The sequence below is a fragment of the Scatophagus argus genome, chromosome 4, assembly GCF_020382885.2.
Source record: "Scatophagus argus isolate fScaArg1 chromosome 4, fScaArg1.pri, whole genome shotgun sequence".
Classification (NCBI taxonomy): domain Eukaryota; kingdom Metazoa; phylum Chordata; class Actinopteri; family Scatophagidae; genus Scatophagus; species Scatophagus argus.
In genome coordinates, this window is record NC_058496.1 from 4950347 (window position 1) to 4975909 (window position 25563).

Consider the following 25563-nt stretch of genomic DNA (forward strand, 5'->3'; position numbering starts at 1 on the left):
ATGCGATACTGTTCCACCTGGTTGCCTAGAAATGTAAACAGTCAGCAGAATCAGGTGTTCTTATTCCCACTGAAAGATTCACTCAGTCATTTTACCTTACAGTTCTTTATTTAAATTAACACTTCAGAAAAACACTGGCCATCTGAGAATATAAGAAATCCAGTATGCAAAGTACCGTGTAATGAACAAGACAGAAGTCTCATTAAACTCAACAGACCTGAAAACAGAAAAAAATGTCAGAACATACATATATATAATACAAAGTTTTTCTTGACCCATGATAAACTTTACTTCTACTCACTGTCAAACAGAAGAAAGAGGTAGAAAGAGTAAATATAAACAATTATGCTGAAGAAATGATCAGCCTAGGACACCTGAGTTGAACAAGGCACGTAAAATACACAGTGTATCCTGATGGCCGAGGTATAAATATTTATGTTATTGGCAGGACAAAGGCAGATAGCAACCTGAACTACATAGGAAGCAACTACCACCATGCACAAGGCCTATTTCATTTCTGGCTGTTTACATGCAAAGAGTAAATATGGCACATAATGGCTTTTTCATTTCCAATTTAATGTTAACTAATTTTACAACACTAATAAAGAGTCAAAGGTAAGATTCCATTATTTTGCACCAGATGTTTCAGGAGCAGAAGAGGGAAAAAGGAGTGAATATGCTGGAGGAGGTTCATCCGACTGAGACAGGAAGTCTGTTGTCATCTCTGGTGCAGATGGCAGCGTGAGGTATGTAGAGGTGGCTGCGGATGTGCTAGATGGTAGAGAAAAAGGGGCAGAAAGGGGTGGAGGAAATATGGGGGCAGTAGGTGGAGGGTGAAGCACAGAAGACGAAGACGTAAATGGGTCTCCATATGGAGAAGCCTGCTGTGGCCCTGGGTACTGGGGTGGTGGTGCTGAATAACTTTGGGCTCCTGGATGTTGATAAGAATTGGGACCCACAGCCACCACAGGAGGAGTGAAGCTGTTGTGGCCCCCAATTGCTCTCGCTGGATAGGGACCCATAGCAACTGAAGGGGGAGGGAAGTCACTGGTACTTGGTCCCCCAATAGCTCCTGCTGGATAGGGACCCATAGCCACTGAAGGGGGAGGGAAGTCACTGGTACCTGGTCCCCCAATAGCTCCTGCTGGATAGGGACCCATAGCCACTGAAGGGGGAGGGAAGTCACTGGTACCTGGTCCCCCAATAGCTCCTGCTGGATAGGGACCCATAGCCACCCCATGGCCAGAAACTAAGTCAGGGGGGATGATAAGCACGGGAAACAGGATCTTTGGATCGAAAGCAAAGCTGATGTCCAAGTACACCTGAGAAAAAATATGACAGTTTCATAAGCACATGATGCTTTACTTTTGAAATAAAATAGCAGAGCATCCGAGAGTCACAACATATTTGGAATATCTTAATCAAACTTTATGGGTCACAAGTTTTATAAAATCAGTTCAGAAATAACTGTCAATAAATGCTCTACCACTAAGATACACTGTTGGACTGTTAAATACCTTTAAATGGTATTCCACTGAGATAATTTCACAATTCTGGATAGTCAGAACCAGATCACGAGGAATCTTCATGACACACTTAACCGTCTTCTCTGTCTGGGGTTTGATGCACTTGTCAGCCACTTTGTTGACAACACTTTCCTCATGTTTTGTATTGCCTTGGGCACGGAAGACCACATCCCGAATTAAACTAAATTTGGGTGTCATCTCACTGGAAGAGGAATTGTTGATTTTTGCATCAATCACCACAGAATCACCTATTAGGAGAAAAGCATTAAATTGAGAATTGATTTTCACTAATTCTAATTAAAGTACCACATATGACAATTTAATTTTACACAAACTACACAGTATATACAATTATAAAATGCTAAACCCCACCCAAGTATTACTCTGTGCATGTCATTTGAAAATATCACTGTATTTGATCAAATCTGGGTTTATGGTATAAAAGACACTGAAATTAAATAGAACCATTACTGTTAGTTACACATCACAGGAGAACAACCTCCTGTGATGTGCACATTCAGTTTCTTTCTTGTCCAGAAAAGTAATAAGCCAGATAAGACAATTCATAGGCTATAACATTGGTAGCATTATTTCATCCATGACTCGATCCTATCATGTTTGAAAAATTGTACTACCTGGGGCATAAGCTCTCCTGTCAACGATGACATTCATGTGTGCATTTCCTTTTGAGAAAACCCCCATCTCTTTGTTTGTTGAACCAGTCTGGCATGACTAAAATACAATAAACAGGAATAATATTTACTTTTTAAACAATGCCATTGTTAAGACAATACAGTGCATGAGTTAGATATTACAATTATAGGGTAGGGCAAGATACCCTGCTTCCCAGGACCAGGAGCGAGTGTCCTTGCACCACCTTTTGAATATTACTGTATGTACCATGCAGTATATCATTGTCAATCCAGTTTTCACTGGAACTACTTTCTACAGAACAAATGGTTTCCATGAAAGGTGTCCACAGTGAGGTTTGAAATTCTGATATGCCTTTATCACAGCAGACATTTTGATCCTGTCATCCATCCTGTCATCCTCATCCATCCATCATAGCTGGAATTGTCGCAATACACTTCTTAGTTACATCCCTACACCATCCACATTCTGTCCATTCTTTTTCTCCTTTGGTTTTTAGAGGCAGTTTGCATCCGAAATACTGCATTACTGCCTACTACAGGATTGAAAATGATACTAAATATCCTATCGACTTTAAAAAATACAAAAACAATAGAAACAAACAAAATAAAAGAGAAAAGTTCTCCCCTCATCCCATTCCCCAATAAACTATAAACTATAATAAAAGCAGTCCTTCTCAATCTAGGCTCTGGGAAGACCTGAAAGCCTCTGTCAACAATGAATCACATGCCCAGAAATGCCATGAACTTAGTCTTGTCCTTCAGAAAACAATAGATATCATGCTTTCTACCAAAGTTTGTTCTTACTTCTTGAATCTTTTCTTTCTCTGCTAATCCTCACAACTTAGCCTTCTCTTAGACCGGATCCTCACAACTTCTTTCACTGTGGTCAGTCTGTTTGGCACAGCTCATGATTACCACACTGATTACACTTTCCACAGTTTAGTCTGCTGCACATCTCATCTCCACATTTACCACATATCCCCCAAATCATACATCCAAATTTCCAACAGTGTCTTTAGAACAAAAGGTCTTACTGGACAACAGATTTGATCTTAAAATTACTCTGTCAGGCATGAAATCTGAGCCAGTATGAAACATAATTTCTAGTAAATTTTGGTGGTAAAGTGGATTTCTCTTTCATTTGCAAACTCATCCACCTTCACTCTTCCTTTCTTGTTTGCAACCCTTATTCTGTCCACCAGGTGCCCTCTGACTCTCCTTCCAGTCCCAGTCACCTGACTTTTCCTGGCAACCTGCTTTGTTGGTTTTTGCTTTTGTATGAGGTTTCCATTGGCTGAATGTGACCCCTGAGACTTCATTTGCCTGTTTTGGACTGCCTCTGACTTTGACTCTTACTTACTTTAAATTCCTGCGAGCCTTTAACATTATTTTGTAAAGTAAATCATTGCTACAAACCAGCCTTGCACCTGCTGTAATCTGCATTTGTGTCCAACCACTGTGGCTTTACTCTTATCAGCCATAACATGAACCTGGAACTGCAAACTGCAAACCTCTAAATGGAATGCAGTTGTGATTATCAATTATAACTCTTAGGCTCTACTATGCAATGTTAAAACGTCTGCTGTGAAAATGGCTTATCACTAAGTTGCAGTGGTGAGGTAGGTTTCAGAGCTAGATGTCTCAAAACCTCTGAAAACAGAGGCAAAACTATGTGCGTGACTACATTCAACAAAAGATAAATCAGAATGTGGTTTGGGTGAACTGTGTAATATGTACATTTTTCACTTTCTATAGTTTGTTTCTCTTCTTTGCCATGAAAAGTGCTGCATCCAAGAAAAGAGCTACTATAACACTATAACATGACATTATAACCCCCCCCATACAACAATACAGTGGAATAAGTGGATATTGCCCCTGTGAAGTGACACATTGTGTAACTGTGCTTCAAACATTGTACACACCATCAGAGTCTGAGGGTTCGCAATGGACTTGGAGACAAAATTTAACTCCTTTTCTACTGTACGGTCCATCCTCCAACTCCGGGACAGTTTCGCTTCCAGCATGTAGACAATCTTTCCGTGACTCCCCCTGAAGGATGAGGGCATGTTTCTGTAATAAAGAACCAGCATATTATTGAGTTAATATCAGTCTACAGATTGTGCAGGAGCAAGCTATTTGGGCCTGCTTGTAAAAAAACAAAACAAACAAAAACAAAAAACTGTGAGAAGTCGAACAATAGTTTGGTAAACTGTCCTGACTGTACTTACTCTCTTGGTATGTTCATGCTGAAACCATATACATGGGTTCCAGGGGGAATTACAGTGTCTGAAAAGGAAAGGATTTCATACTGATGGTATTGTACTATTTTCGTTAGCAACTGTTAGGCTACCATAAATAGATGAACACTCTGGTGGAAAGTAACAAAATACTTGTAATCAAGCAACGTAATTAACAATTTGAAGAGAAAGAGACTTTAAGTATTAGCAGCTTCTACTTCTCAGCACATCAATATCGTACATTCTCTCCACTACATTAATGCACTCAAGTTGCAATGTTATGCACTATGATAGAGACTAAGACTAATGTGCTTTTCTTTCAAAGTGGGATTTAACTTGCTATGACTATATTAACATTATTAACTGGTCGTGCTAGGATCATAACTGGACAAAAAGAAACCAGCACAAAACAACATGTGACTTTCGATTGAATGGGTTAAGGCATGCAAAACTAATAAGACGTCTATCGCCTACCCTTAACGCCCTCCGGAATTAGAAACTGCTTCAGTTTGAAGTATCTACGGTGGGCAGTATATGAATAGGTGCGATCGTTCATCCTTTTCGTCCAATGCACATTGGCGTCTCCTTTAACTTTAACAAACAGGCTTTCAACTGTGATCTCCTTTGATACGGACAGCGTCACTTTGCCAGTTAGCTTATCCCCCTCCGACAACGTCCCGCAGTCATTCAACGCGTCGTAAGTCACCGTAAAGCTTGTAATGGAAGGCATCGTCGTAGACGAAGTCTATGTCGGTCAAATTAGTAAAGAAAACATAAGATCGCTCTAACCGCTAACTTCCAAACGGTCCCACTGCTGGGTGTTTTGCTAAAATAGCACAGATAACGCCTGGCCTGTGGGACAGGACACGCCCTGTGAGGGTCTGTTCAGAGACCTCTACTGCCATCCAATGTACGCAAGCGTAATCTGTGGGGTCATCACTAGAACGCTGCGTGCACGCACTGTAATCGTTCCAATAATAATATTACGGAGCCTCCTAAAAGCCGTCAGGAACCAAGAAAGGACAATAAGAAAGAGCAGAGAACAATAAAAAAATTTTAATATATATACAGAGTTATTCAGGCAAACCATTCAGTTCACAGGCATAGAAAGTTTTTCTTAGAAAATAATAAATTCAGATTAAATTCAAATTAAATCAGTTGTGCTTATCTATAGATATTAAGACACAATGCAAGTCCTATTTTAGTGTTAGACATGTACAAATTGGGGAATACAAACTTGATATTATATCATTTGTTTGGTAAAAAATAAAAACAAAAAATAGGAAGGGCACTAATGTGAGTGACTTATTGTCATTCTAGTATGTTAGTCATAACGCGCTATTATAACATTTTTTTCCACAATAGCTATTGGACAAGTGGAAAATAATACTGCATCAGTATTCGCAAATAAAAAAACGTAACTGCAATTTAATGCTTTTATTCTGAAGGATTTCCGCGTATTCCGGAAGTGTTGATTGAAACTAAAAATAGAGAAGGCAGTTATAGTAAGCATTGATCATTCATACTTTGTCCATTATGTTGAAATATTAACAGAGATAGCTTGTCTTTACAACTTTGGACTTTGAAAAGACTTTTTTAGAATTATTCTTTTCCTGATTCGTGGAGGATTATGTTGACTCATATTATTAATAAATTTTTCATTGGACATTTTATATATAATAGCATGAATTGAATTTGTTTGCGCGTTAATAGTAAAAACGTGTACGGGTAACACCTAATGCGCATGTCAGAAGCCGCTGTCAAGATGGCGGGCATCCTCGCGCCGCACTTGATTGGAACAAACAATTTACGTCTCCTTACTAATCCTCTCTGAAAGTTTGTGATTATTATTAACTTGTTTCATTAAGGAAGTAGTGTAATTCGACGTGCCTGTTTTCCGTCACAAGTTCCGGCACTGTCTTGTTTTGCCTAACTAGTTAAGGTTAACTTGAACTTTGAAAAAAGTTGTTGAGAGTTGCTAATCGACTCTTTACCTTACTGAGTTTGAACTTAATTTGAACAGTTTCCCATTAGGTTTTGTAGTACTGGTGGTCAAAATTGCTTAGGCGACACTCACAGTGTAGCCACAAGTAGCTCAAAGCCGATTATTATTATTATTATTTTCAAATTAGTGACAAACACATTTGTTTGTTTTCTCCTCAAAGCAGAAGTTTAACTTCCTCTTTGTTGTCAGGCACTTTGATTTGCATTTAATTTTGAGGTGCTATATAATTAATCTTTGAACTTGTGATTACAGTAACACACAACCTTTAGACCGCTCAAGAAACCTTTCAAACACGGTGGAAAGTAAAAATGCACCATTATATGGGTCCGGAAACTCAGTCCCATGTTCACTCTCTGTGATTATTTTGAATGCAACTCGATAGTGAAATTACCAGCCCAGTGTTGTGTGTGGTAGCGTCTTTCTAAAATACCTCTTGTCGCTTTGAAAGTTTGACCCAGTTAAGATATAAACCTAATCTCAGTCATCTGGTATGATGTCAACAGAAGGCGCTATGGAGACTGTTGCCCTGCCAATGCTGCGAGTGCCATGAGGGGAAGAAGGTGGGGGGCAATGAAGTCATGGCTACAAGACAACCAAATGTGACCAACAACACAAGTATAAAGCAAGAAAAGGAAGTGTGATTATAAGAAGACGGTGAAGTGAACCTTTGACGTTGGCACAGGTTAGTCCCTGGCAGCTCTGAGCTGTTGTGTGTCTTGTTTTTGATGTTGTGTTTTTATGGCAGGCAGAGTTACATACCAAAGACCACTTGTCTTAATGGTCTGCATTTAAGATTTTTTTAAAATGATATTTGTAATTACAACATGTAAGATTCTTCATTGCATTCTTTAGCGGACAGAGAGAAATAATTTTTGACCAGAAAATATGTTGTGATAAAATGATCTGGTTTTTTTAGCCTAAAGCAACCGCATGCTTGTGCATATTGAATTTCTTTTTGTTAAAATTCAACTTGTTAATATTCCTCTTCGTTATTGGCTTTAAGAGCTCTCTTTGTTAAACACATATGTCTAGATGTACTTTTCCTTTTCTCTGAATAAGAATTTCTCTGAAATGTTTTTGCCAGCTTGGTTTTATACTGTTGTTATGTCTGCTTGAAAGTTAATTATATGTCATGAATTCCAGAAATCAGTTTATTTGTTGAAACATTTCAAAAGCTCTTTAGTTCTTCCAAATATGGCATACATTGTAAAGCTTTGAGTTATTTTTCCCATGCACATAATTTGGTCAAAGGGGTGTTTTTTGTTTACTGAAATGTGTAAGAGACAATTTCTCTTTGTCTGCTATCTGTCTACCTGAGAAAGGAACAGGCAGGTAGGAAATCGAGGCAGCAGCATAACTGCCAATCACTTGCAAATGGGAAAAATATAAGACAGTGTGGCAGAAAAATTAAAGTAATTAATAGTAAGAAATGTGAGAAAATCAAATCCTGCTTAGGGCCCTCATTAAGCTTAGGACAGCCCTGTGTGCTTTGAAACTCATCAGCATAAAACAGAGATGAAACTGGCTGTTAGGCAGTGGCTGATAACATTTGTCCATTATGGACTGCGGAGGGCCATCTGTAGCATAACAACAGATGTGGCTTCATATCACACGTAGACCTCATTAGTGCAGCGCTGTGTTTTTTTTGAAGTTTCTCTTGAAATTTATCAACACATAACTACTTATCAGTTAACAGTAATTTTAAAATGTTGTGTTGATCTACACACTTGGTAAAAATAGGCATTATTATAAAAGACTTGTTCTTCTGTAATTGATCTATTAATGGCAAAGACTTAAATCACAGCCCTCAGTAGAAGCTCATTAATCTATGCTGTGTATGTGCTTCTAGTTGGATAGGTTGTATCCCTGCACTGGGAAAAAGGGTGCCTTGGTCAAGTCCAGTCTTTATTAAGATTAATGAACAGCTTGACATTTTTAGTCCTCTGTCTGAATCGATAATTTTAATACTCATGAGGGCCAATGGGGATCTAAGCTTGTGGAACGCACATTGTGGCCACAGGGCGCATGTTAAATGTCCAAGTGGTAATCAATGCAAAGAAATTAGCTATTGATCTCTTATAGTTTTGTAATAGGTTATCTATTGGTTTGCTCTTTCGGAAAATTCCAATATCAGGCGGATGGAATTGTGCTGGTGATATTGCTGTGGTGTGTGTGTAAGCCTGCTCATACACCCAACTTCCATGTGTGTTTGCATGCGTTCAGGGTCACATTCTAATTAGCACAGAGGGCAAATTATAAATAAACATATTGAGGAGAATATTGGAGATCTGCATCAGCCGTTCGTTGCAAATAACGCTTGGAACTTCAGATGGGTTTTATGCAAACTCAATCAGTATTTTAAAAATGGTTATTTTAAATAGAAATATTTTCACTGATAAAGTTGTATATATATATATATATATAAAAAGCGCTAACTTAAAATAACTAAAAATCTTCCCCTGTCCCTGAAACATATTCCTCTTGTCTGTGTTTCCAGGACCTACAGTGTGAGTTGGATATGAATCTGCTTTGCTGGGGTAGTGGTGAGCTCGGCCAGACTGGACATAGTAGGCCAGGGGACACTGGTCCAGATGAAGCCCATCTGAGAGAGTTCACAGTGGGGAGGCTGGGAAGGGTGAAGCTGCTGGCATGTGGATCCAGTCACTCCATGGTAATTACAGGTACAGGTCTCAGTTCTCTTTTGTGTTGTTTGCTTTTTTTATTGCACACTGTAGATGTCTAAGTGTCTTTCATCATTTTGATATGAGTTAATGCATTAGATTGCAACTCTAGTGTGTTTTTTTAGTGTGTTAGTTGTGGTCTGTGGTGTGTTCAAACACAGAGCTGTGTTATGTGTTGGTAAAAGTGTTGCAGTGTCTGCTAGGTCTTGCAGTGTTTGGACGTTGTTGGGACAAGCTACAATAACCAATCTTATATACTGTTAATAGTGTGATGCTGATTTGATGAAAACCACTTTTAGCCAGTAATTAACTTGGGCAGACATTTGATCAAGAGACGTGTACTTGACCAAGCCCATAGAATCCGTTAGCAAACACCATGCATACTGTCTGACATTTGTTGGACTGGTTTGTCCAGACTAGCTTTCCATGAATGCATACACAGGACCCGGAAAACGGATTACCTCGTGGTGAAGTGATATTCTGTACAGGGTTCAAACACACGTAATGTCACATATGTAAGGTTTACACATGGCATGAAGTGTCTTTCTCCCTGCCAGTGAGGTAATACTGGACTACTTATTTGCCAATTTGATAGAAACCCTGCTGACAGCAACGGAGGAGTCTCCTTTAGTACATTAGCTTGCAGTAGTCATAAATCAGTAGCCCAGATAAGCCTTATAGATCACCCCAACACAGAGATCCTATACCTCTACTATCATTACAGGGAAAAAGGTGACATTTTTGATTGATTAAAATGGTACAGGCTAGCTTAGGCTAAATCATGTTAAGTGATGTGACATTGCAGTTTCACATATCATATTTCTGTCAAGACAATGATGGTGGAAGGCATTGTCAAGGCATGATATCTGACAACAGCAGACATCTGGGGGAACTAGAGGAGATTTATGGGAAGGTTTTAGTGGTCTGAGGGAGATGAGAGAGAGTAAAAAGTGCTCCTTTTTTGTGCATTGTCACTTCCAGAGTGACTGTAAATTTTGCTCCAGTGCTGTTGGGAATTGGAGACATTTACACATCCTGACAAATTGCCTGCTGTAAAAGTATTTACTGGTCTTGTCCTCCTTTTATTCTTGACCAGCTCACAAACACGTACCCCCTTCATAGACACAGAAATATTTACCCAAACCAAATTTATGTGATACAAGTTTATGTGGCGTACCTGAGCTCTAGCACAAGATATGTCATAATGGTGTCATGTTGAGAGTACTGGTGGTCTCCTGTTAATGTTTTAATAGGGGAAGTCTTGAGTAGGTCATAATGGTTTTATGTTGGCAACTTTGTCTCAGATCTCTGGCCATTTGGCCCAGCCAGCCCAAGTAAAGGCTTGTTTATGGAAAAATGGCTTGCAAGAAAATTCCATAAGATACACTAAAGGGTGATGAACATCTATATTTGTGTAACCCATTAAACACACACTCACACAATCACATTCAACATTCACAGACTATAGACAAACCATTAAACCTTTAAGGGCTGTCACCCCAGCGATTATCACCAAACAACATGCAGCGACCATCTGTAAATGAGACTGGCTGAGGTTTATTTTCATGGGAAACTTGCACTGTGGCTGAGTAGCTGGCTAGTATTTTTGGTGTGGGTTTTGTATTTGTATTCAGACAATGATTAATTGCTGGAGTAATTTAATACACATTTTGAAATTTTATAATAATTTGGCTATCACAGAACCAATTTTCATAAATCTAATAAAAAAAATAATTGTTGACTCAGTGCAAATTACAGACAGTAAATTGTTATTTATTTTGTAACACATGGATCTTGTCCTTAGATAAGGGTGGACTAATTACCTTTGTGTAAACTCTCTCTTCTGTTGACTTTTTTTTTTGTCCATGTTTAAATATTGCTCCTTCATTTTAGAAAAGCATTATGTTTTGCAGCCACTGGGAGGCACTCTGAGACTGCCAATAAGAGAGTGTAGCAGAGTGGGTGAGGGTAGGAGGGAGAGGGGAGGCCCACACTTACCTCACACTCAGACAGAGCTATAATTTACTAATAGTGTGGGAGCCGCTGTTGCTGTTATCTTTTAATAGATTTGTATGGGGGAAAAGCAGGTGCCTGTTGTTAATGTGTCCAATTGCCCAAGTTGCCTACAGAATTTAGGGCATCCATCACTGTCGTCGGCGGTGACACCCTGTCGTTCTACTTCATGTGGCGGGCCGGCCGGGCTGGGCTGGTAACAGATGAGGCATCTCTCTCCTCCAGACGCCCACAGTCACACAGAGATGAACGCCATACGTGCTTGTGCATGCATACACACTAAAACGCACACAGCTATACCATATTCTTAGAGGGCAAACTAAACTCATATCCATGACAAAAGGAAATACATTTAATGGCGCTATCTACAGATCAAGGGGTGAAAAAATGCTTACTTCTAATGCTTACTTACTTCTAAATATTGATATCCAAAAATTAAGTGAAATAAGTTATGTTTCTAGAGAGAAAAATGCTGTTAAAAAATCTCCGTAAACTTTGCCCCCATTGCTTTGATTTCTTGAACTTCCAGCTGCACCCTTGAGCTTAGCCAGCGGCACCACGTTGCTTGCAAGTTTGCCCTCCGCCCTGGAAAACACCCCGTGCAGCTGTGTTTCTTTAGACCCGGTCTGAGAGTTGGAGGGTGTACAGAGGTGCTTGCTAATACCTTGTTAGGGCTGTTTCATTTGCTGGGTCTCAGTGAGGTCAGTGTCAGTATTACTTTAGTTCGAGGCCCTTGATCTGTTGGATGTTGGGTGAAGCCAAGGACTCATGTGCTGGCCGTTTGTGACCTAGCCTAATTTTCTGCAGGAGGCTACGCTCTTGTGAGTCCCATGCATTGTGTTAGAAGTCAGATGTCTTTGGTCAGAAGTAGTTACTTTGATTTTGCTCTTAGAATGATGTAAGCAAAGAAATGATCTTTGATAATTATTTATTAAAGCTTTTACAGCATAGCCACTTTCTGTTTGACAAAAAGTGGGTATGTTATTCCAAAAAAGAGTGAAGGAGGACTGAGCTTGGGAATTAGGTTATTCCTTTTTAGGTTATCCCTATTTTTTTTTTTTTTTTTTTTTTTAAACTCTCCACTCTCTTTGTTTTTTCTTCACCTTTCTTTCCATGTGAGTTATGAACCTTGGGTGAGGCCTTGGTGTCAGGTGTTAAACAGCATATGAGAGCTGTGACCCAGCTTCCTAACCTTCTTTCCTCTCTGACATCTCTGTTAACATAAAACATTGCCCTTGCGCTAACTGTAATTGTAACCATCATGTTACTTTTGCGCTGTTTTCCAGCGTTTTGCTCTGTGAGCTGTTGGTAAGTATTGTGCCATTTTAGTAGTGGGAGATATGTGCAAAATCTTAGGAAATGGTTTAAAAATAACCATACTGTATTGTACATCACATTTGATTATTTCTTTTCTTTTATTTGGAACCTGCATGTTTCCATATCAAAAAGATTTCATTTACAAACATTTACCAAAAATGGAAGCTTTATTAAGGTTTCAAATCAGAACAATAATTTCAAAAGTGTAAATAAATGTCAGCCGGACTTCAGTCAGTGCACAAAAATCACGCAGATTAGATATGACTGTTGCTCTTGTGTCATGTGAGAACTCGGTAAGGAGTAAACCTAGGAGCAACCTAAGTCATATTACTTTGAGAGGCAGGTGGATACACGAGAAGCAAGACCTGATTTGCTGCATAGCTCGCCCCGGACATAAAGCAGAGACACTGAAGGATATCTCCCATGTAGGAAACGATATTGCTATATCTTTCCAAATGGACATTTTTCTACTGTTGCACGGTGCATATCGTTGTATCGCCCAACTCTGTCTCATTCATTAATTAAGCTTTCCTTTCCTGCTACCCTCATTCCTTAGCTGTGAACACATAGCTCCTCCTTCAACCTATAACAACTTGAAAAATAAATTGTAGGACTGTAGTGACATTATGCACCTGTTAGTAATAAAGTACACAGTCTGGATTTTTTGAAGTGCATAATATTATACCACTTGTCAGTAAAAGCAAGCATCCTCTACTCTTCGACTCATCATAAAAATCCTTCTGCAAACACTGAAAGATGCATGGCTTTGTCTGTTCAATTTAATGATGTCCATTAAAATAGATTACAGTGGACACAGTTTGCTATGAATTACTTGGTCCTGAAATCCAATACCTTTTCAGAAAAAAATAAACATAACAGGAATGGACAATTGACCTTCCATCTACCCGATCTTATTGGCATTCAGGGCACAGTTACATCTCTGTAGTATCAAAGGGCTAGAAAAAGATACAGGCAGCGAGAGATACGGATGGAGACACGGACAGACAAACAGTCACAGTGGCAGAAAAGAAAATCCTTAAGGTGCACACATGACTCTTGCTTTCAAATAACCAGTCATGGTCAGGGTTCTGCCTTGTGGAAAAGGTTCTTGCAGACTCGAGTGGCTACTTCTGTAAATGTATAATTCGCTTGGACTGTCAGAAAACTGTTGCTAATGTGGGGACCTATTTTCTCATTTTCTCTTTCTTTCTTTCAAGCATCTATGCCTGTAGGCAAATATACCTTTACCTATGTATTTTATTGTCTTGTTTAATGTTTGTCAAAGAGCGCAATACTCAGAATAATTTGAGGAAAGTATTGGCCATACCCCTGCATGACAACTCCAATATGTCTGCTTTGGACACAGCACTGAGGGGAGCTTTGGTAATAATTTGCTGTTTAGCTGTGTTGATGTTTTTCTATGATTTCCCAGTTGAGAAAGGTGAAGGAGTGGAAAACGGAGGGAAAGGGGAAAAATAAGCCCTGTCCTTACTTCTTTCTCTCACTCACTGTTTCTTCTCTCTTTCTTCCTTTCTCACTCTCCCCCTTGATCTCTGTGCTAATTTGGCTGAGCAAGTTGAGCGTTAAGGCTTGCTTTTTAAGGTTAATCGTAGGACAGAAGTGTTTATGTTGCTGTAATATGGGCTTTCTGTCTCTCTCAGCGAAGCATGGAGTGCTTGAAATATGTAGTTCACCATCACCATCTCATCCTTCAAAAAAAAGAAAAAAAGAAAAAAGGCACATGTTATGCAGAACAAAAGATGGAGGGAAGTCTTGCCAATTAGCAACTAATGAGACAAGCTTGTGAGGATATCCAAATCCTCAACGTGCTAACGTTTAAGACACCCCCCCATCTCTCGACTCCCTCAACCTGTGCCCCCCCCATCTGCCCTTGCACCCAGCCTCTTATGAGGCAGAGAGGGCACCTCTGAGGCCCTCTGTGTGATTATTCACACATGGCCATGGCCCTAGTACTTTGAACGGCGAATAGTAGAGGAAGAAAGAAATGCCTTACGTATGGCTAATGTAAAAAGCCCCCCCTCCCTCCACACACACACACACGTACACACACACACACACACACACACACAACTTTACCTCATCTTCTATAGATAGATAGATTGATCCAATGAGGTGCTCTGCCCCTCACCATCCGTTCCCAATTTTCCTTAATATAGCAAAGCTAGGAACTGAGTGGGTAAGTTGTGGTTGGGATACTGGTAAGGGAAACACATTTGATGAGTGAAAAATAATATGACAAGAGAAAAACCAGTCATCCCAGTTGCCTTTGACATGCTTTTTATCAGAGATGTCGGTGTTGGAAGCGAAAATAAAATCTGCTTTTGTAATAGAGATCTTTGGACAGCCTTGGATGATTCACCACTACTCCTTTCCGGCCTCATTTTCTCCAGAGCGTGTATTGGGAGTGTGTTTGGAATCTCAGTGGGGAAAATCAAATGTGAGTTGGCCTGGAAGTGTTGCAGTAAACAGTGAGAAAAAGCAAACACAGGCCAGATCAGGGAATATCATGCAGACTAATGTTTGGACTAAAAAGAAGAACTGTGTAATGGAACAGCACAAATTCCACCCTCCAAAGGGACTCCTAATTGATTCTGTGCTTCATTACTAGTTTTCTCAGAGAGAAATGGACGACTCACTTTATTATGAAAACAGAGCAATACACATTTAAGTGGATGCCATGGTGATTATTGCAATGCAGTTCTCACAGATTTTGGCAGAAGATGATTGCTTTATAGCTTTAGCTTTTTCTTAAATTTTATTATTTTTCCATGAAGGTAGGAGGGAGTAGCAGTGTGAATGCAACCTTAACCCTGACTGAAACAATTAAATGAAAAGCGGAGAATTGAAAGAGAGCGGTTTGAGAGCACAAAATAATGCAGGACTCCACTTGATATGTTATTTGTCAGGGGCAGTACATTTGTGCATGTTAACTAACTGTGCCACTGGACTTGGCCTGCTCGTAATAGGGTTCCAGCGCAAACATTTTTCTCTCAGGGATTTCTATTATTAATTCTGTCTGAACACATCCACAAATGAATAATGAAATAAATAATGAAAACGTTATTACTTTTGGCAGCTGGGTCATTTCTTGTTCCTGCTTTTTCCTCTGCTTGTTTCCTACTAATTAACTTTCCAAGGAGTTGTCCTCCTTTTCACAAAAATGAATTTCATCAGTATGGTAGACCACTGAACGTGTGGGTACACAGTCCCGTGAAAAAACAGTAACCAAAACAAAGCACAAGTCCTTCACTGGTTGCTTGTCATTTAAAGGAAATGAATTGAATAGCGCGTTTTTTAAGTGAGTTGCATGCAGCTGGCAAGCAGTTATTTCGTTTTTTGTTTTTTTTTGTCCTGACAGGTGTATTCAAATATAGCACCGGTAAAGCTTCACCCACTCATCCAAAAAAACCAAAAACAAAAAAACACATTTCGCTAAACTGTCTGTTTGCCATAAAATAATGTAGAACTAACAGTCAGATTACCGACCAGTGAACCCCCAGATAACATGTTACGGACTTGCTTCTTACAATAAAGGAAGTGCTTCCAGCTAGATCCTATTTGGCAAATCAACGTGCTTCCCTCTTTTTCCCAGCTCCACCACCACTCATTTCTCTCTCCTTTCAGATGCTTGCCCCATGCACCACACCATGCTGTTAAAGGCTTGTGTGCTGGGACAGAGGCTTGACGATAAGTAACCCTCATTTAATATGGATCTTAAAGAGGGCAGTAAACCTAGAGCCAGTAGAAGTCCCTCCTTCCCTCTGGCATTACTATATAGATGACCCCTCTCTCTTTCTCTCTCTCTCTCTCTCCCCTCATTAGAGTCATTGCAAACTCTTTCAAACTGCTCCTTCCTCCTCTCTGCTTTCTACTGTTAATTAGTTTGCTTTGTAAGGTTAGACGTGCGGACGGAGCAACTTTGGGAGTGTTTGGCTGCCATCTGTGTGCATACGGCTCTAACTATGTACAGATGGTGTGTGCTTACAGACAGGTTGCTTCTTGCAGGAAAAAAAAATGCAAGAGACGGTTTTGGTTATTTTAACAAGATTTATGGCCGTTCTCGCAAGTAACTGTTTGAGCTGTAATGATGATTGTTAGTCAGCTGTCAAAAAGGATAATTTAAGGCAAGAGTAAGAACGAAAATAAAATGTATATTTCTTCATTTCCACATCTTCAGATGAGGAATCCTTTAGAAAAATTAGGAAATTCCTGGATAAGTCGATCTGTTAAATTTTTAAGTAGGTAACATATTGAACCAATTGTGCTGCGGCTACTTCAGAAAGGCGCTCATAATTTGGCCAAGTTAAAATACCATTAGCCGCTCAGTGAACCAGTGAACCAGGTAAGTAGAGAAAATGGTAGAGATTGCCAAATAATTGCTTGACAAGGTCACAAAATTAGCAAACATAATCAAATAAGGAGCTGACTGGATTATTTATGGTTTTGGTTCCCAGCAGAGAAATGTCACATTTAAGTTCCCACTGAATCTCTAAGTTTGGATTTTACAGTCAGTATAAGTGAGATAACAAATAACAAATTAGATACTCATTATTTTACAATTATACAGCCAGCTTGGACCAAAACATCACTTTCAAAATAACGTAAACCTTTCTTTATGTTTTTCTATGTTTCTGTGAAATTTTTTGCCTGCCTGCAAGGTGCTGCTTGCTGGTGGGAAATCTGCCCTTGTCAGTTGCAGTTCAGTGGCTAATGCTTTCTACTGGGCATTTTGAATGACCCTCCCACAATTAAAAAAGGGTTAGCAAAATTATTGTTGGCCTCGTGCCACGTACTTAATGTGACTTAGCACTAGTCAGAGACAGATTGTGAGCCCAGAGACCCCAAAACGTGACTTTTTCTATCAACCCAGCTCTCTGAAATTGCCTGGTGTAATTAGCAAATTGAAGGAAACCAAGGGCAGAAGAAGTCATGCTGTAGGAGAGGAAACATAACACAGATTGAGCATATGATTCTTAAGTGTGAACCTTTGCTTGCATTTTTTTTTATTATTGATACAGAGGATCATGTGTCCATTTATTTTCTTTTAGATTTTTGCTTATTGTGTTGGTTACAATGTGACTTATTGTTGAATTTCTGGCTCTGGTGAAATTGGAAAAAAAAATTGTTTGCTTCATCATAGCCAGTACTTTCAATCTACAAAGGTCATTATACTTCCTTGAGAAGTACATAAAATGCTTACTTGCTGTTCAAAGTGAGTTAGAGATGAAAGTCTAACTAGACATGAGGGGAAAGATGAGCATTTTCACAGTAACATCACAGTTTTGTCAGACACCATAAAATAAAGGTTTATTAACGATTATAATTTGCCGTGCTGACACCTTTTTTCGTGATGAAATGGAGTGTTGAGGCCGGGCTGAGAGGTATTGCAATGCAGTGTCAGCGCTTATGGACTCAGTCAGAAGAGAATCTGTCATTTCATTAGATTTGCAACACATTATTCATTATCATGTATTGACGCATGTAACTTGGTGAGACAGGTCACAAATAATATATATAGGCATTTATGCTTCTCAATGCTTTGCATGCACAATTGTTCAAAACACTGGAAAATTAGAAAGGTATGACATTTAAGATTACGAGATGCAGCACACCTCTACAGATTCTTTTTTATTTTTTAATACTCACTTTGATTAAATCCATAAATGCAAACCTTTGGTTATGGTGTGTCATAACGCTGCTTACTAATGACTACAAATGAACAAAACAATTTAAATAATATAAAATACTCATTTGCTTCAGCTATACAACGTTGTCCAATGAAAACCCCCTCATTTTTGTCTTTCCTCTTTAAAACCCCAAACCCTCTGCATGAGTGAAGAGGATCCTCTACAAACGTCTGAGAAAGCAGCCAAAAATACAAGGGAGAAAAGATTGCTTTGTTCATCCCCCCCCTTCTCTCTTTCTCTCTTTCCCACTCTCCCCAAGGTTCTATTAGGAAATAGATCCCAGGTGTTCGATAAGCCTGTAGTGGACATGACAGCAGTGCAATCAAGTGTATAAATTTAATTGCAGGCTCATTTTGTGCCGTTTATTAGCCGTTTAGGGGCACATCGCTCCACTTGAACCCTGTTATTGCCAGACAGAACAGCTGTTTGGTTCCTTTTTAACTGTTTGTCTCATTGCCTAGTTCCTAGTTTTGAGAAAGTACACACTTAAATGCCAAATGTGATAGGAATTAGATTTCAGAATAAGAAAACACACACACACACGCACACCTTTTTTTTGATGTACTGTTTTAACATTGATTCCATTTGATGAGAAAGTATGTTTTTCAATTTAATTATTATCAGAATAAACAGTTGCCCACAAATATTAGATCTAATTTGAGTAACGTTTTTGTCACTGCAAACCTCAACTGGATGTACTAAGACAACTATTGTGTATTGTGTAAATACGTAATACATAGTCATAATCTAAAAATAATTTATTTTAATTGAAAAGGTTAAATACATGTATGCACCATACTGTGTATGAATACACAGCTGAACACACGCACACACACACCCACACATACACACACAGTAAAAGAGAGTGAGTGTTTTTTGCGCAGCCCGTGTAGCTGTTGCTGAACTGGGTTAGTCTGTCCTCCATGTTTGTTGCTGGATGGTGCCACACACCAAGAGGCCTGCAGATGTACTAGCTTTGGTTGAAACCTTCTTCTGGTGAGACACCCCATTAATAAAAAGCCTAGAGAAAGCTGTGTTAATTGTTACCATGCATTCAGCCCCGGCATTCCTATAAATCACCCAACTAATTGCAACAAATTGTGGGCTGACATTAAGCTATGATTCCGAACCGGCAAATATTCATCAACATTGCAACCAGCCCCATAAAACACTGAGCCGGCCGTTTCTCAGGCCAAATATATATCTACCATCTTAGTCCCCATTATTTATGGATCTTTCTTGTCCTTAGCATTTAAGTGCTGCATGGTGAGTGAATGAAACGCCATCTTGTTTATTTATTATATCCCTGGATAAAGCCCAAGCAGTGGCGATCATATGACCAGTCACAGACCTTGTTTTCCATGTTACCCTTGGAGCCTGGTTGTGCTTGCTGCCCTATTGATTACTGTGTCACTTGTCATAGCAGAATTGCCTTGAAGTGTTTTTTGTAAATCCACGCCTGCTTAGTTAGCTTGTAAAGAATGGGGCACCAAAAATACTTTGACAGTTCACATCTGACAGTTTCACAGGTTTTGGAGAGATTTAGCCTGAAATGAATGCCTAAAATTAACAAAGTCTGCTCTGTTTCTACTTAAGATGACTGGAGTTTTCTATATTATTTACAAAATGCTCATTTCTACAGAAGATATTGAAAGTGTTTGATTTGTCGCCAAGCAGTCATATGTTGGAGCATTTAACCTCCCATGCAATGTTTATTTCATGCAGACAAAAGGCTAGTTAAATCTCTTTCTCTGCGGTCTGACAGGCACCATAACTGTCACTGCAGATGATCTATTTCACAGCCCAATGCATTACTACCACTAATGTTTCACTATCCTGCCAATTCACCCTGGTACTGTTCAAAACAGCTACAGTATGTGTCAAAACAGTACTTAATAGGCTGTACCCCAGGTGTGCATCAGTAGCTAAAGATGTTGGAGCCAAAGGTCAGGATCTGATTTGTTATGTGGGAGTTCACAGGGAATTTTGATGTGCACTGATCAATTCCACACCCCAACATGCACATAAATCAATTCTACATCTGGAAAGAACATATACATAGGTGCACATGGTTTATGAGTGCACATGTGGACGTGCACATGCACACATACACACACACACACACAGATAGACTTGTGCAGACTGTAGTGCAATTAATCATAAATCTCAGCATTATGTGAATGTGTTTTTCATCGCCCCCTCTTCCTGTCATACCTTTTCCCCCTTGTCTATCCCTCTGTTTTAAATTGCTGAGATCCTAGTTGGCTTGATAGACCACAATAACTGGCACAACCATGGGAAGTGGGGGTGATGGGCTGAAGAAGAGAGAGCGAAAAAAAAAAAAAAAAGTCCTACCTTTTGACACTGTTAAACATTGACGGGCTTATTACCGTGTTCTCTGATTCAGCTGGATGTGTTCAAGGATCTTCTCAGCGGTGAAAAAGGTCAGCTGCTCTTAGTTGTGCTCAGCTAGAATACTAATACTGTCCTTATTCAAATGATCTGCTCCAGCGCTTATTAAATTGATGGCCCAGGCGCTCTAATTTAATAGTGTTGCAGTCCAGGAGAGCGACACAGCTGCAGTCACAGGTGAATTAGGTGCCTCTGAGGCAGAGTTCAAGCAGGAGCCTCCTTTGCTTTTGGGATGCATTTTTCCCAGCAAATTAGCAGTCAGTGGCAGTGCACAATTAATTAGCGCAAACCAGGAAAAGCTTGTCATTTAATAAGGTGCTTTTTTTCTACTCACACCTCTCCCACACACAGAAATATCTCTCCCCATCTTACCATATCTCATACCCTCCCTTAATGCGCCCCCCCCCCCTTCCTTTTTTGTCTCTGTCTGTCTCTCTCTTGCTCTTTCTGTCTTCTGCTCCGTCTCTCTTGCACTCCACTTTACATAAACAGAAGGAATTGATCCATTAAGTGGTGTGCTATTAATACCATTTAATGTACGTCTGGCTAAATGAATGCTGTGGGTTGGATATTTTCTGTGGCGTCAGAGTTTGAGAGCTCCCTCTGGGTTGGCTGAATATAGTACAAATGTGCCACTTGCTGATGATTTCATTCAATCAATAACTGTGATTGGAGGATAGATTTAATGTAGGTTAAAAGGCAGACTTAGAAAAATCTTCAAGTGCCTATGTTTGTGGGCGTCTGTCCGGGTGCTTTTGTGTGCTTATGTGTATTATTTATATCTCCTCACTGTCTCTTGCAAGGAACTGAACTTATACCACCAACAGTTATATAGCACACTTTGGCAATGTGGTCTTTTACTGTAAGAGCAACTCAAAACTGCCTTCTTATTGAAGTATTTCCACTAAAAAAATAGGTAATTCTCAGGAAAAACTGAAATGGAGTGCTACCCGAGTATGTTTACGTGTTCTATGAAAACTGACATTAATCCTTCAGTAAATACTTTACTTACTTTAAATACTTTACGTTACTTATGTCTATTTATTAGTTTTATTCTAAAATTAGCTGTTGACATAACTTAAATAATGCTGTTGTAAGAATTCTTTAAAAAAATCCTAGCACTGTTTTGAATGTTAAATATATGTTCCAATTTTATATACAGAACAACAATAGCCATTTTAAAAGTCAATAGGTAAAAATGATAAAAGAATACATGAAGAAGTACATGTTTGCATTCCGCTTGTATTTATTTTCTGTGTATATTTTTGTAGATTTCAAATACTAACCACTAGTATTGCATAATTTCGTAGACCTCTAATAGTTTATTCAAGTAATCAGTTAGTTGATTTTTCTATATTATTAGTCAGTCATTTGTCGCCAGAATTATTGTCACAGATGAATGCAGTGCAGACATGTGAAAGAATCTCTCAGAATCTATTGCTTGTTAAAGAACTGACAATGTGGTTACACACTACCAGAAAAAGAATATCATTAGAAGAAGAATACACATACCTGCATCACCTGGGGTTTTTAATGTTCACCTGAAAGTCATGTTATTTGTCAAGATGACATATAAGAAATAGCAAGAGGTTGGGAACCAGACAAGCATATGGTATGTATTTTATACAGGACACACACACACACACACACACACACACACACACACAGTCAGACCTCTGTACCATTGTCCTATTTACAGGCTGAAGGCTGAATGCTGAACATGGAGTACAGGAGGCCATAAATAAGAGTGGTTGGGCTCTATCAGTGCTGACAGAGGTCTCTTTCCCTCTACACACACACACACACACACACACGCACACACACTCACACAAAGAGCCTGGCCCGGTGCCTGCTTGTTTCCCCCGTCAACTAATAGACTGGTGAAACCAGTCAGCATTGTTGTTCTCAGATTGATGTGACCTTGATGCCGTTTAGTGCAGTGATTTGTTTATTGGCACTTATTTTGATGCATGTGGAAGTGAGCCTTAAAAGCCCTACCACAGTCACATACAGAGAATGAGAGTGAGGAAGATAAAGATGGGAAAAAACAGGGCTAGAAAGATGGAAGGGGAGAAAAAGTGAGGGAGATGGAGTAGAGGAGATATACTCCCGGGGCAGATTACATAATACATCATTCACAAAGCATTGTTGCCAATATGTCTTTTATACTCCTTAAATTGCCGTTGCCATCCCAGGGCCCCCTCTGCGCTTTGACAAACACATCACAACACACACAAACATATTGTATTCTCTCTCTGTACAGTTTGTGTACAGTTAGTGGAGTCTATCACAGGCCTCCTGGGACACTACTGTGTGAGGAGAAGAGCTGGTGCCGAGGAGTACTGTACAGTATTGATGGAGCTGTGTTTCTGTTAGGCAGTGAAAACAAAGTCTCCCTGATGCACAGTGGAGTGTAGGGGGATCAATAGACGTGGAGCGCTTCATTTCCTCAGGCTTCTACTGAAGAAACACTCACTGATGTGTCAGGGCTGCTGGAGTTGTTGCTTTGACACAGAGGAGATACCAAACCATAAGGCTGTACTGCATGAGAAAAGATGGCAACATACGCACATTCTCCATGCACACAGATGCACTCACTTTGGATGAGCATGCACGCAGGCAATGTGATGAGGGAAAGGGAAATGGAAGGTCAGTGTTGTGTGTCATATTGTGCTGTGTTGGAATAACAAGAAAGAGGCACACACTGAGGGGGAAGGGTTTAACTGACACACAGGATATAACAAGACATGAGCTTGAGTGATGGGGAAGGGTTTGGCCACTGCACAGGATGTAACTAGACATGTGACTGTTTGCTGTGGAAGGGTTTGGCTGGCGCATGGGATGACACAGGGCCAGAGCCTGGGGCAGCCAGGGAGAATGGAGAGCCCAGCTGTCACCTCAGTCAGCCCCTTCTCTGGGGGCAACTGTCAATCAGCAGCCTCTCATATCGCTCCGTCATTGAAGCTAATTGCTATTGTCAACCCCAGAGACCTAGAGGATGCTAATGCTAGTGCAGTTGCCCTTTTGGAGAGAGAATACTGCCTCCAAACATGAGATTAAAAAAAACGTAGGAAATGCAGAGAAGCAAATCAAAGGTGGTTCTGCTAGAGCATTAATAAGGCATTAGAAAAATTAGAGGCAAGATCACAAAAAATTACCTCAAAAGGCGCACATCCAGGCCCACAGAGCAAAGGCTGGACTTTAAGGGAATGTGGCAATGTGGCTGAGTGGAATGATTAAACAACACATAAATATGCATGCAGTAAGGCAGTCTCTCATACATACACACACACGAATGTCCAAGCACACACTTACACACAAGCCGGCACACTTATACACGCAGCAATAGACCTAATGAAAATAAGATGGATGCTCTCTGAGAGACGGGTGGCTGTGTTATTAATTGCTGTCTGTCCCCTCCTACTGATAATGATGGGCTGTATCCTGGAGAATTTGCAGGGAATAGATTTTATTTGGAAGGATTATTTATTGTCTTTCTCATTGGAGGGGTGGTGTGTTTAGAATAGTGAGGGTTTAAATAATGGCCCGTGCTGGGTAAGTCCTCATGTTAATTCCTCTTGCGCGTCTTCCTTCCCTGGCACCCTCTTAACCATGCCACCCCCATTATATCGATTTATCCACACAGACAGTGAGATTTTACATGGGATATTTATAGCTTCACTTTTCACTTCTTAATTTAAAGGCAAAAGGCAAAAATATGTTGTCTGATTTGTTAATAGGCATCATAAACAGTTCTCACAGATTTGTAATATTCGGCCAGTGGTATTATTGATATTCTAATCTATCATGACTCACTGTGGTTGAGCTGAGTGTTGTTGCCCTTTCACAAGTGGACACACAAATTTAGAGCAATTATTACAATAAAGATTACCATTCTGACTGCGTGTACAGCCAGTTGACTGAAACAAAAGGACCATGTCACAGAGAAGACAGAGGAAAGAAAAAAAAATACACCCACGTGGGTGCAAGGGAGGTTGAGTCTGCTCTCTCTCCTCTGATTTGCTTCTGGTCTCTCACTGCCTTCATTTGTGGGAGTACAGAGGGACAGCATTATCATAAAATAACACTGCCCCCCATCACCACCTCCATCCCATCACCCTCTCACAACCCATAAATCAGGATGCTGGTGTCATGGCGGCTGGAGGCGTGGTAGCTGTGGTGACATGGAGGATCCTGGTGTGGGTGTGAAATCACTTGACCCTCAGCATTAACCTTTTTGGAGTGAATGGCCGCTGTTCTCCTCAGCAGGCTGGGAACAAAAGAGGCCTGGTATTGATTAAACTCTGCCGCGCGCACTTGATATTAAACACTGGCTTAGATGCCTGTGTTCCCCTAAACCCCTCTTGCTCAAGGCTGCTACTGTCGTACCTCACTAGTGCAAACATAAAAAAATGTCTCAAAATACATACGTCAGTTGTCTGTCACGATGCTTACACGCCTGAATGGACCACTGTTTGCAAAAACTGTAGGGCTGATCGTGGCTTTAGGCCGGGGTGCCAAAGGTCACGAAGAATGATGGAGAAAGAGAGAGCAGGGAAGGTCGAGGTCTCCGGGGTGATCAGTGTTTTGTCATCTGGAGCGGTGTTTACTTTTTCTCAGCACCGGTTCTCCTCCCTTCATCTCCTCCCCATCTTCCGGATCAATACTCTGCATCCACAAAGGTCTGGGAGAAGGCATACGAGCATGTGAGTCAGTCAACACTTACTGAGCTAAAGGCAATGGAGTTTGAAATCTCCCAGGCTGCAGTCAGGGTTCTATCACCTTTTCTCCCACTTTTCAGACTTTCTGCACAGGGAGATTTCGAGTGCGTACACTGTAGGTGTTTGGCTGAATGCTGTGCAGACTACTTGAATTACTTAACAATAAGCTACATGAAAACAACACGATATTTTCATCTGGTATAGAAAGCTATCAATGAATTACAATAAAAGTTTTTCATTGATTATACATTTTTAAGGCAAACATTTGGAATATACTACACACAATTTAA

The 25563-nt window shown here is 40.0% G+C and overlaps 2 protein-coding genes across 8 annotated transcripts in view; one reads left to right on the forward strand and one right to left on the reverse strand.

The window, feature by feature from the left end:
• Positions 1–89: 89 nt before the first annotated feature.
• Positions 90–5318, reverse strand: LOC124058125 (arrestin domain-containing protein 3-like). Of its 3 annotated transcripts, none has more exons than XM_046387036.1 (7): positions 4891–5318; positions 4408–4465; positions 4102–4249; positions 2162–2258; positions 1518–1774; positions 1226–1322; positions 90–1156 (listed from the first exon to the last, which is right to left on the reverse strand). In XM_046387036.1, the coding sequence occupies exons 1-7, from the start codon at positions 5144–5146 to the stop codon at positions 627–629; spliced, it is 1443 nt and encodes a 480-aa protein (XP_046242992.1). In that variant the 5' UTR covers positions 5147–5318; the 3' UTR covers positions 90–626. The 3 variants fall into 3 exon arrangements, with proteins under 3 accessions (XP_046242992.1, XP_046242994.1, XP_046242991.1); XM_046387038.1 differs by having other exon boundaries at positions 90–1123; positions 1193–1322; XM_046387035.1 differs by having other exon boundaries at positions 90–1322; positions 4891–5317.
• A 794-nt stretch (positions 5319–6112) lies between these two features.
• Positions 6113–25563, forward strand: part of LOC124058128 (RCC1 domain-containing protein RUG3, mitochondrial-like) — a 286532-nt gene continuing 267081 nt past the window's right edge. For 2 of the 5 annotated variants that reach the window (XM_046387041.1, XM_046387043.1), the window contains exons 1-3: positions 6113–6252; positions 6925–7103; positions 8919–9102. In XM_046387041.1, coding sequence (XP_046242997.1) covers positions 8940–9102 — 163 coding nt within the window. In that variant the 5' untranslated portion in view covers positions 6113–6252; positions 6925–7103; positions 8919–8939. Of the gene's footprint in view, positions 6253–6296; positions 6359–6924; positions 7104–8918; positions 9103–25563 lie in introns of those variants that run through there. The other 3 variants (XM_046387042.1, XM_046387044.1, XM_046387045.1) reach the window with 3 other exon arrangements.

Coding starts and splice junctions, on each gene's coding strand:
- LOC124058125 (XM_046387035.1), bottom strand. CDS start 5,146: ATGCCTTCCATTACAAGCTTTACGGTGACTTACGACGCGTTGAATGAC. Junction 4,466..4,890: donor AATTCCGGAGGGCGTTAAGG/GTAGGCGATAGA, acceptor TTTCCTTTTCAG/ACACTGTAATTCCCCCTGGA. Junction 1,775..2,161: donor CAGGAGAGCTTATGCCCCAG/GTAGTACAATTT, acceptor TTCTCCTAATAG/GTGATTCTGTGGTGATTGAT.